Genomic DNA, 12,821 nt, shown 5'->3' with positions numbered 1-12,821 from the left:
CTCTCTGCCCAGCACCTAAAGAACAACAGGATCCAAATTCACTATTGCAAGTAAACATACATTTCCTTACCACCTCCATTAGATACTCAAAGATGAAATACCAAGCGCTTAAGAAAGCTGCTTCCTTCTATACGTGTTTACTGAAAGTTTTGAAACTTAAAATTTTGCTTTCATAAATTTATTCCTAGACTGTACCTGGCACCGCTCTGCCACTGGGCAGGCCACTTCCCCTACACAAAGAATTACTTTCTGTTTAGGTAGGAGAAAAACCTGCCCTTTAGTAAGCGATTTTGGGGGGTGGTGAGAGGTAAGAAAGTGCTGTTAAGACCTTTGTTATAAAAGGTAAGATACCTAGAACTCTTTTAATGAAACCTTTAAATGGCTAGTAGATAAGGTGCTGAAGACTTCAGGCCAACAGTTTCCTAAAATCCTCATTAATTCATAAATCATAGAGCATGGGGGAAGGTTGGCCAGACATATAGGAGAAAGGAATGGGTAAGAGAGCTCAGATCTCCCAGGCAGAGCTTTGGGACCCTAATTTACTAAACGTGGATGCCTCGATGTCAGTCCAGCTGCACCTGAATTGTGGGTCTTGCCCACAGAGAAGTGTTCTCGGGTGCCAATGTCATATATTCTTTAAGATTCAAAAGTGATTTTAGGTTAATTTAGCTCTGTGCTAAGCTTTTGTTTTTATTCCAACAGATTGTCAAAATTTTGAACCTTTATACCCCTCTGAATGAATTTGAAGAACGGGTGACAGTGGCCTTTATACGAACAATCCAGGTGAGTTTTAAAATAGTAATCAATTTTATAAAGTCCTAGGATAAAACACGGAGAAGGCAATGGCACCCCACTCCAATACTCTTGCCTGGAGAATCCCAGGGACGGCGGAGCCTGGTGAGCTGCCGTCTCTGGGGTCGCACAGAGTCGGACACGACTGAAGTGACTTATAGCAGCAGCAGCAGCAGCATAAAACAAATAAAAGAATTTGTAGTTTATAGTTGAACCTAGCTTCTCTTTTATTAGTAAAATACTGCTTCCATTATATTCTAGAAGACCTTACATTCTTAGGTGTTCTCTTTTGGTAAATAACTTACCATGTATACAAAGGAGACTGAACTTTAATAGTCTTTGCCTCTTGGATTTTGCATTGTTTAAGTATTATTTCATTGACCACTGTGTGTGTGTATGTTAGTCACTCAGTCGTGTCTGACTCTGTGACTCCATGGACTGTAGCCCTCCAGGCTTCTCTGTCCATGGGATTCTCCAGGCAAGAATACTGGAGTGGGTTGCCATTCTTTTCTCCATGGGATCTTCCCAACCCAGGGATCCAACCCTGGTCTTCTGCATTGTAGGTAGATTCTTTACCACTTGAGCCACCATGGAAGCCCCAGTTTATCACTAGCAAGTTGCTAAACTATAACACAAAGTGGAATTAGAAAGTAAGCAGAGTATCAACCCTACCCATAAATGAAACTAAGAAATACTGTTTTATTATGTTTATTTGGCTTCGTCGGGTCTTAGTTGCAGCATGCAGGGTCTTTGTTGCGTCATTCAGGATCTTTCCTTGCAGCTCATGAACTCTCTGGTTTCAGTTTGTGGGCTTAGTTGCTCTGTAGCGTGTGGGATCTTAGTTCCCTGACCAAGGATCAAACCTGCATCCCCAGCCTTGCATGCAGACTCTTAACCACTGGACCACCCCTGAAGTCCCAAGAAATACTGTTTTAAGAAAAAAAAGAGCTCTTAAATCTTGACACTGAACATTCTTGAAAGCAAGCATATTAAGGGAAATGATCATTTAAATCTGTCTTAAGAGTTTGTGAATGTTTACCTAAAGATGAGCTTCCTAAGCTGAGCCCTCAGTGATCTGTGCTGAGTGCCTAATCTTCGTGTGTGACTGTAGCTGACAGCATCTAAAGGGTGAGTCACATCAAGATTAGTCCCCAAAACGGTGAACACTCTTCCTATCAGTACAGGTGGGGAGCACCCTGAGGAGACAGAATACTTTTTTAACCTTTTAAACTGTCTCTTCAGCCGGTGAAGTAACTGTCAGTCCGAATCAAGGATAAAAAGAAATGGGAGAACGTGATTAGAGAAGGAGGCAGAAAACAATAAATTACCTTGAACATCATGTATAAATAGAGAAGAGAGGCTGAAGGTCAGGGGAGGGTGCCAGTCAGATGGAAGCTTGTTCTGTTAAGGGCAGTGGGGGAAATCCAGTGGTTTGTTAAAGATTTGGGTCAGAGAGAACCAGGCAGAGAGTCATCTCCATGGATGTTGTATCGTCAGCTGCTGAAATGACTGATGGCAGAAGCCACTGAGTTCTCTGACATGCCACCGTTTTTATGGAGAGCTGAGAATTTACACAAAGCAGAGTGCATGTTTATTAGAAAGTCTTTTTTTGCTTTTAGATATCTGAGACACAGTCGAGGGAGAGCTCTAACTGCTTATAAATTGGCAGCTATATATAAACTGTATATAAATTGTATACGAGAAGAGGGTTCAGGCCAAAGGTCCAAGAATATGAGCCAAATCACACTTGGGGTTTAAGGTAGTGGGAAAAAGGCAGTGGAAGTTGGTCAGATAGTCTCTGGAGACACATACAGGGAGATTCTGAGTCATCCTTAGCAGTCAATTCTCGAGTCCATCTATTCTGTCAAAAAATGTTGTGTGTGTCTGTGTATGTTTGCCAGCTAGGGTTTTAGTTTTGTTTCTTCCTACACAGTGCTCCAAGGAAAGGCTGGGACACTTCATGCCATCCTCCTGTACTTGAACCTTATGTAGGATAAATACAAGTTGCTTTTGCAAACCATTTGCTAGGACAGAATATGCTGATGTGTAAGAATGATTCCTGTGAAATGACTACCTTGTGAATTTTAAATAAATACATATATACCTTTTGTTCCTGAATTGTAGTATAGGTATTATTTTCTTTTTTGTCCCATTTTTATACTCTCTTTAAATCCTTTACAATTTCTTCAACCCTTTAAAGTGCAGAGCCTACTGCTAACTCTGACTAAGGTGCAGAAATTAAAGGGTCTTAAGTGCTATGAAAAAATTCTATGAACCTGTTGCCATTTTACATTTCATGCACATTTTCTCATGCTGTGTGATGGCTTTGTAATAATAATAAATGTAGCAAAGCTTGGAGCCAGCTGAGTGCTGAGCTAGCAACACTCCTGGAGAGATTGCTCTGACAGGATCACATGAAAGCCACCCTATGGTAGCTTAAATTAGTGAAGTTGCTTATTCATCCTTAAATGTCCTTGACTTTTCCAAACTTCTTTTCCTGTCATTTCAAACTACTATTTCAAACTGTTAAAATTACTTTATAAATTTGACCCATCTTTCAAGATACCAAACTTCATGGGTGTTTTTAAACTTGACACCTGGAAATTTAAAGTGTTTTCCTTACCCACGTTCAACTCTACAGGTTCTTCTGCCTTCTTAGAAGCATGTCACAGTCTTACACTCATGCCGATTTCATTCTAAAAACCCTGTTTCCTAGCACTTTTCAAAGGCTACTGCATTGCATATTTATTGACCTCACCCCTTGCTTCAAGACTTAAGAAAATAGAGATGCTGTGAGTGTTAGAGTCAATGCAACATCCACACAGGGGATTCACTTAGCAGATAAATATCCCTTGTCTTCTCTAAAGGGAAAATGATGAAACCTCTAGAAGGTTATAGAATATCAAAATATTGTCACTATCTGGCATCTGGTCCCATCACTTCATGGGAAACAGTGGAAACAGTGTCAGACTTTATTTTGGGGGGCTCCAAAATCACTGCAGATGGTGATTGCAGCCATGAAATTAAAAGACGCTTACTCCTTGGAAGGAAAGTTATGACCAACCTAGATAGCATATTGAAAAGCAGAGACATTACTTTGCCAACAAAGATCCGTCTAGTCAAGGCTATGGTTTTTCCAGTGGTCATGTATGGATGTGAAAGTTGGACTGGGAAGAAAGCTAAGTGCCGAGGAACTGATGCTTTTTTTTTTAAATTTTAAAATCTTTAATTCTTACATGTGTTCCCAAACATGAACCCCCCTCCCACCTCCCTCCCCATAACATCTCTGTGGGTCATCCCCATGCACCAGCCCCAAGCATGCTGTATCCTGCGTCAGACATAGACTGGCGATTCAATTCTTACATGATAGTATACATGATAGAATGCCATTCTCCCAAATCATCCCACCCTCTCCCTCTCCCTCTGAGTCCAAAAGTCCGTTATACACCGCTGTGTCTTTTTTCCTGTCTTGCATACAGGGTCGTCATTGCTATCTTTCTAAATTCCATATATATATATGTGTTAGTATACTGTATTGGTGTTTTTCTTTCTGGCTTACTTCACTCTGTATAATCGGCTCCAGTTTCATCCATCTCATCAGAACTGATTCAAATGAATTCTTTTTAACGGCTGAGTAATACTCCATTGTGTACATGTACCACAGCTTTCTTATCCATTCATCTGCTGATGGACATCTAGGTTGTTTCCATGTCCTGGCTATTATAAACAGTGCTGCGATGAACATTGGGGTACATGTGTCTCTTTCAATTCTGGTTTCCTCAGTGTGTATGCCCAGCAGTGGGATTGCTGGGTCATAAGGTAGTTCTATTTGCAATTTTTTAAGGAATCTCCACACTGTTCTCCATAGTGGCTGTACTAGTTTGCATTCCCACCAACAGTGTAGGAGGGTTCCCTTTTCTCCACACCCTCTCCAGCATTTATTGCTTGCAGATTTTTGGATCACAGCCATTCTGACTGGTGTGAAGTGGTACCTCATTGTGGTTTTGATTTGCATTTCTCTGATAATGAGTGATGTTGAGCATCTTTTCATGTGTTTGTTAGCCATCCGTATGTCTTCTTTGGAGAAATGTCTATTTAGTTCTTTGGCCCATTTTTTGATTGGGTCATTTATTTTTCTGGAATTGAGCTGCATAAGTTGCTTGTATATTTTTGAGATTAGTTGTTTGTCAGTTGCTTCATTTGCTATTATTTTCTCCCATTCAGAAGGCTGTCTTTTCACCTTGTGTATATTTTCCTTTGTTGTGCAGAAGCTTTTAATTTTAATTAGATCCCATTTGTTTATTTTTGCTTTTATTTCCAGAATTCTGGGAGGTGGATCATAGAGGATCCTGCTGTGATTTATGTCTGAGAGTGTTTTGCCTATGTTCTCCTCTAGGAGTTTTATAGTTTCTGGTCTTACATTTAGATCTTTAATCCATTTTGAGTTTATTTTTGTGTGTGGTGTTAGAAAGTGATCTAGTTTCATTCTTTTACAAGTGGTTGACCAGTTTTCCCAGCACCACTTGTTAAAGAGATTGTCTTTACTCCATTGTATATTCTTGCCTCCTTTGTCAAAGATAAGGTGTCCATATGTGTGTGGATTTATCTCTGGGCTTTCTATTTTGTTCCATTGATCTATATGTCTGTCTTTGTGCCAGTACCATACTGTTTTGATGACTGTGGCTTTGTAGTAGAGCCTGAAGTCAGGCAAGTTGATTCCTCCAGTTCCATTCTTCTTTCTCAAGATTGCTTTGGCAATTCGAGGTTTTTTGTATTTCCATACAAATCTTGAAATGATTTGTTCTAGTTCTGTGAAAAATATGGCTGGTAGCTTGATAGGGATTGCATTGAATTTGTAAATTGCTTTGGGTAGTATACTCATTTTCACTATATTGATTCTTCCAACCCATGAACATGGTATATTTCTCCATCTATTAGTGTCCTCTTTGATTTCTTTCATCAGTGTTTTATAGTTTTCTATATATAGGTCTTTAGTTTCTTTGGGTAGATATATTCCTAAGTATTTTATTCTTTTCGTTGCAATGGTGAATGGAATTGTTTCCTTAATTTCTTTTTCTACTTTCTCATTATTAGTGTATAGGAATGCAAGGGATTTCTGTGTGTTGATTTTATATCCTGCAACTTTACTACATTCATTGATGAGCTCTAGTAATTTTCTGGTGGAGTCTTTAGGGTTTTCCATGTAGAGGATCATGTCATCTGCAAACAGTGAGAGTTTTACTTCTTCTTTTCCAATTTGGATTCCTTTTATTTCTTTTTCTGCTCTGATTGCTGTGGCCAAAACTTCCAGAACTATGTTGAATAGTAGCGGTGAAAGTGGACACCCTTGTCTTGTTCCTGACTTTAGGGGAAATGCTTTCAATTTTTCACCATTGAGGATAATGTTTGCTGTGGGTTTGTCATATATAGCTTTTATTATGTTGAGGTAAACCGTGGTGTTGGAGAAGACTCTTGAGAGTCCCTTGGACTGCAAGGAGATCCAACCAGTCCATCCCAAAGGAGATCAGTCCTGGGTGTTCTTTGGAAGGAATGATGCTGAAGCTGAAACTCCAGTACTTTGGCCACCTCATGTGAAGAGCTGACTCATTGGAAAAGACTCTGATGCTGGGAGGGATTGGGGGCAGGAGAAGGGGACGACAGAGGATGAGATGGCTGTATGCATCACCAACTCAATGGATGTGAGTCTGAGTGAACTCCGGGAGTTGGTGGTGACAGGGAGGCCTGGCGTGCTGTGATTCATGGGGTCGCAAAGAGTTGGACACAACTGAGCGATTCAACTGAACTGAACTGAAAGCAATGATGGTGCCTTGTCCCAACAGGACAAGCAGTTCTCATACTTGTGGGATGACCTGTGTTTTCCATCAGGATATATTGATTTTCCTATTGGCAGGACTCACAGTTAGTTGCCTTTGTATAGTTCAAAGTTTGATGGTATGTGCCAGACTCAAGGAAGAAAGGAAATTTCTTTATCATAAAGAGATAAATTTCGTATCATAAAAAGAACAGCAAACAACATACCCCTTGCCAAGTACCAGAGGCTGCTCTGAATGCTTTCTTCACACATATTTACTTTCTTGAGCCTCATAACCTAATGAATATACTCTCCCCACCTCATTTTTTGCCATGTGTTTTTCTATTTTAAACCATTTTTAAGTGTACAGTTCAGTGGCACTGACTATATTCACAATGTTGTATAACTATCGCCACTAATTCCAGAACTTTTTCATCATTCCAAACAGAAACTTGACCCAATGAGCAATAATTCCCTATTCCTCCTTTACCTCAGCCCCAGATAACCTCTATTCTACTTTCCATCTCTATGAATTTGCTTGTACTAGATATTTCATGTAAATTTGTCCTTTGAGGTCTGGCTTATTTTACTTACAGTATTCTTTGGGTTCATCTGTGTTTTGCTATGTAACAGGTAGCAGAACATCATTCCTCTTTGTGGTTGAATAATAACCCCTTGGGTGTATATATTACATTTTGTTTATCCATTCATCTGTTGATGGACCCTGGACTGCTTGTTTATTGGGGGCAATGCTTTCATTAACATTGATATACAAATATGAGTACTTGTTCTAAGTTATTTTAGGTGTATCCTTGGGAGTTGAATTACAAGTTCATATAGTAATTCTGTGTTTAAATGTTTGAGGAACTACCTCAAACACCGTTTTGCATTCCCACCAGCAATGCATGAAGTATATACATCATTCTTGTAGTTTCATGTTGAACCACCCTTGCATTCTGGGGATAACTCCAACTTGCTCACGTATGTTTGTTAAGTCTACCTGGTTTATAGTGGTATTCATTGGCCACTCTTTGCTCTTGACCTTCCACCTGGTGGTTCTATCCACTATTGAAAATGAGGTAATGAAGTTTCCGATTATTATTATAGACTTATTTCTCCCTTCAGTTCCTTCCACTTTTCCTTCATGATTTTGAGAAGGAAGTTATATATATGCATATATATAAGAATATATATGCATCTGTTGATAGATGCATATATATAACTCCTATCTTGATTGAGACTTTTATGCAAATATAATGTCCTTCTTTGCCTCTTGTAAACCTTTCTAACTTGAAGTGTACTTTGTATGACAATAATATAGCTGTATCAGCTCTTTTCTGGTTACTTGGAATATCTTTTTTCAAACTTTTATTTTCAGTCTTTTTGGGTGTCTAAAGTGCTTCCAGACATCATGTAGATGACTTTTTGAAAATCCTTTCTGCCAGTCTCTGCCTTATAATTGCCCTTATGTTTCCATTTAAAGTATTACTGATGAAAGATTTATTTCTGCCATCTGACTTCTTGCTTTCTGTATGTCTTATATGTTTTGTGTTTCTCAGTTCTTCCATCACTGTCTTGTGTGTTTATTTCTTGTAGTGAGGGTATCATTTAGATTCCCTACATTTCTGCATATTTTTTGGTTATTTTCTACTTCTTTATTTGTATTTTTGGCTCTGCCGGGTCTTGTTGCTTCACGTGGGCTTTCTCTTGTTGCAGCAAGCAGGGGTTACTCTTCACTGTGGTGCACATGCTTTTCATTCCACTGTCTTCTCTTACTGCAGAGCACAGGCTGTAGGGTGCATAGGCTTCAGTAGTTGTGGTGCGTGGGTTTAGTTGCCCCACAGCATGTAGTGTTTTCCTGGAGGAAGAGGAATTGAATCCATGTCCTCTGCATTGGCAGACAGATTCTTAACCACTGGACCACCAGGAAAGTCTCTGGTTATTTTCTTAGTGGTTACTGTGGTGATCATGATGAATGTCTTCAACCTGTAACAACCTAGTTTAAATAATACCCTCTTGGTTTCAGTAGTATACAAATACTCTGCTGCTATGCATCTCCATCCCTCTTGATTTATATTGTTATTGCCACAGATTACTTCCAATAAACGTGTGTACCCATTAACAGAAATTTATTCTTATTTTCTGCATTTGTGTAAGTCATATAGGGAACAGAGGTGCTGCAAAACAAAAGTATAATGCTGGCTTTTACATTTACCTGGCTTCCCAGGTGGCGCTAGTGGCCTATAATGCAGGAGACACAAGAGATGTGGGTTTGATCCCTGGTTGGGAATATCTCCTGGAGGAGGGCATGGCCACCCACTCCAGTATTCTTGCCTGGAGAATCTCATGGACAGAGCCTGGTGGGGGTTGTAAAGAGTGGAGCCCCATGGGGTTGTAAAGAGTTGGACATGACTAAAGCGACTTAGCACGCAGGTTTACCAGTGTTATTTTTTCTTATGGTTTTGAGTTACCATCTAATGTCCTTACGTTTCACCCTGAAGGACTTTCTTTAGTTACTGGTAACCAGTTCCTCCTGCTTTTGTTTCTCTGGAAATGACTCAGCTGTCCTTTGGTATCCAGGAGGGACTGGTTCTATGACCTCCATGGGTACCAAAACCTATGGATCCTCAAGTCCTTTATATAAAATGGCATAGTGTTTGCATATAACCTACACACATCTTCCTGTATATTTTAAATCATCTCCAGATTACTTATTGTACCTAATACAATGTAAATGCTATGTAAATAGTTGTCAGCATATGTCAAATTAGTCTTATTTTTTGGAACTTCCTGAAGTTTTTAAAAAATATTTTCAATCCATGGTTGGTTGGATCTACAGATGCAGAACCTGTGACTACAAGGGGCTGACTGTAATTCTCTTTCATTCTTGAAAGACAGTTTTTCCAGATACAGAATTCTTGGTTGACTGGAAGAAGAAATTTCAGAAATTAAAATGTATCATCCCACTGCCTTCTGGCCTCCATGGTTTCTGATAAGAAATCCACTTTTACTGAGGATAAGTTATGTGATGAGTGCTGTTCTTTGGATTCTTTGTCATTGGGGTTTGATACTTTGACATAATGTGTCTCAGTGACTCTTTTTGAGTTTATTCTGCTAGTTTGTTGAGCTTCTTGGAAATATATCTTTCATCAGATTTGGGCATGTAGGCACTATTTCTTCAAATAGTTTGCTATCCCTTTCTCTCTTTCCTTTTTCTGGGACTCCTATGATGTATATTTTGGTTCACTTTATGGTGTCCCACAGGTCCCTCAGGCTCTGTCCATTTTTATTCATTCTTTTTTCTCTCCCCTTCTCAAACTGGAGAATTTCATCTGCTCTGTTTTCAAGTTGACTGGTCATTTCTTCTGCCTATTCAAGTCTTCCGTTAGACCCCTTTAGTAAAATGAACAATTTCATTTTAGTTATTAACACTTTTCCTAAAATATCTAGCTCCAAATAGAGGGTGAGAGGGGAGGGGCTCTGCCCCTTTAAATCTTCCAACTGATGCCGTAGAGGAAGCCACTGTATCCCAAGAGAGCCAAAAGCAAGGCAGACATCTGTGCCAGTCCTTCAGGGAAGTGCCAGACCAACCAGAGTGCACAGCCCCAGAGCTTTGGAAGGCAAGGGCTCACTGCCCGCCCAGGCACCAGCCAGCTGCTCCAGGACTGGGGGTTGCTGTCCCTGTAGCTGCAGTGTGGTTGGAGAATGGGGGCTGGCAGCCAGTGCACACTGCTCTCTCAGCAAAGATCTGCGGGCTCTCTTTCATCAGGTACTTTCCTGGTGGTTTTAAGCATCCAGTGAGGTTCCAGAGTTATAAGACAGTTGATACCATGCTTTTTTCTAGCTCAGTGGTAGCTCCAGTGGAGGGAATGACCCCTGGAGGTTCTTGTTCTGTCATTTTGTACAATGTCACTCTCCCTTTTCCTTTTTAGAGATGAGGAAACTGAGGCAGGCAGAGGAAGGTTCAGGAACTCGCCCAAGGTGGTGCCAGGATTACAGCTCAGGTTAACTGCCTCCAGAGCCCATGTCCTCAACCCTTTCACCATACCACCTCGCCACATGATTTACAGCTGAAATGTATTTTTCTGTTCTCCCTTAGATGGAAAATTTTTTAAAGAATGCAAGAATTGGAGAAGCTAATGTCATCTGATCTCCAAACAGGCCTAAACCAAAGCCTCTCTCCCTCTAAATACCTCAGAAAGAGAAGTCCTCAGAAAGAGGACTTCTCCTGAAGTCCTGCCTAGTTATTGGAACAGGAATATTCTTGTGATTCATTTTTGTGAATTCACCAAAACTGACTCTTTCTAGACATAGGCAGTATTTTACATGGTCTTATCCTTCCCCACAGGCACAACTACAAGATCAGAATGACCCTCAGCAGCTGCTATTAGACTTCAAGCACATGTTTCCTGTTTTGTTCCCATTTAATCCATCTTCTCTGACCATGGACTCAATCCACATCCCAGCATGTCTCAATCTGGAGTTCCTCAACGAAGTCTGAAAATACACACGCCAAAGCTCGATTGCCAGCGAGAGCACGAAGGAAGTACATAGAACAGTAAAGTGAATTTAAGAATCTGTTAAAATCTACAAAAGTAGATCAGCGTTTGAGAGCCTGTGCAGAGTGAACTATACAGAATAAGACACATCTGTCATTATATTTTGTACCTACTGCTCAGAATAAAAACACTTGAAATACGGAAGATTTTTTTAAAGTATGATTTCGGTCTAAACAAATTCATATCATAATCCATAGCCACCAAGCAGTCCCCATGGCCATATAAAAGGTGCCAGTCTATAAAATAGAAACTGCCTAGTTTTGATCTTTGGACATAATTGGAGAATGTCCAAAGTAAGATGACATTAAAAATAATGTAAGTCACATAAACGGCCTTCAGAGGGCTTTTAACAAATCATGGTACTATTAAGCATGATACTGTCATATAGCAAGTGACATTTCCCCACATCAACAAACTACAGGTGTGGATGGGTTTATGGGGAGATGTTTTGAGGACAAATATATAGACCTGGGCCTTCTGAGAAGTTTCCTGAAGATAATTTTAATGCCTAGTGATGCAGACAATGGTGTAATTGACCTCCAGACTAAACAGTTTGATTATTCGTTTCTGAAGTAAAATTAGAAGACTTGGTCCCTAATATACTCAGACCTATTTGTGTAGTCATGAATTTATGGAGAAATTGTGCTAAAAATGCTGCAGTTCCAAACATAAAATGTAAGCAAATAGATACTATTATTTCCAATGCTAGTCCATGCACTTCCTGACTCAACAAAACTTTCAAAAAAATCAATATAATCTAAATGTTAGAAAATAGTAACAAGTCTTATTTTATTAGATTAAAAATCAAACAAGTCAGTATAAAAGCATTTAATCCCTTAATGCCATTATACCTCCAGTAAGAGGTATAATTACATATTATGTAATGCTCATAGTAAGGAAAGCAAACTTCATCTTGAGAATTTGACAATTTGAAAAGCCTTTTTTAAAAATCAGTTCAGGTATTATTAAATTATTATCCAAAAGTTTTGGGTGCTTGTATGTCTATGTGGTTTTTTTTTTTTTTTAAGAGAGAATAGCTTATGTCAACTTTCCCTTTTCAGTTTGTTTTCAACATTTTTCAAAATTACTACAAAAAATTGTAAATACCTCTGCTTTAAAGTAAGGATTAAGAAAAAAAGAATATTCAATGATAATATTACAACAGATTTTATGTGTTTACTGCTGGTTTCTTCAACAGCAGACATTCAATTAGAAAATCCTACATATTGCTTACAACCTTTTTTTACTGTTTTTTCATATTTCTGGTAGATAACAGTACGCTCCTTCCATGACAGAGGCAGATGGTGTTTGTAAATCATAGAAGAGCCTCTGTGCTGCATTAAGAAGATAAAATTTCTCCACAAAGTACAAGTAGAACCCCACACCCCACCACCTTTTTACTCAGTCTTTCAACTTAAAAGGCTCTTAGAAATACAACACACTCTGAGCACTAAGGAGTCCTGTGTGTGGAGCCCTCACAGCTCGGCTTCCTTGTAATCCTCCTCACCCCCTTGGCGGAATAGGCACCACACCTGGACGAAGACCATTGCCTAGCAGGTCCCAACCCATGTCGTCAACATGACCTCCACACTGAACATCAGACTCCTCTCGGGTGTCCACACAAAGCTTTGCCTTCCCCTCCCTCCCCAGATAAAGTC

At 39.6% G+C, this 12,821-nt stretch overlaps 1 protein-coding gene across 1 annotated transcript in view; it reads left to right on the top strand.

Moving 5' to 3' along the window:
* Positions 1 to 11,289, top strand: part of MYO5B (myosin VB) — a 197,923-nt gene extending 186,634 nt beyond the window's left edge. Inside the window, exons 39-40 of the mRNA XM_068993666.1 lie at positions 703 to 783; positions 10,953 to 11,289. Of these exons, the coding sequence (XP_068849767.1) occupies positions 703 to 783; positions 10,953 to 11,105 (234 nt within the window). The 3' untranslated portion in view covers positions 11,106 to 11,289. The remainder of the gene's footprint in view (positions 1 to 702; positions 784 to 10,952) is intronic.
* Positions 11,290 to 12,821: the final 1,532 nt, after the last annotated feature.

Source organism: Capricornis sumatraensis, chromosome 21 (genome assembly GCF_032405125.1).
Source record: "Capricornis sumatraensis isolate serow.1 chromosome 21, serow.2, whole genome shotgun sequence".
Taxonomy (NCBI): Eukaryota; Metazoa; Chordata; class Mammalia; order Artiodactyla; family Bovidae; genus Capricornis; species Capricornis sumatraensis.
The sequence above is the reverse complement of the archived record's forward strand: the minus strand, read 5'-3'. Positions and strand labels throughout refer to the sequence as shown.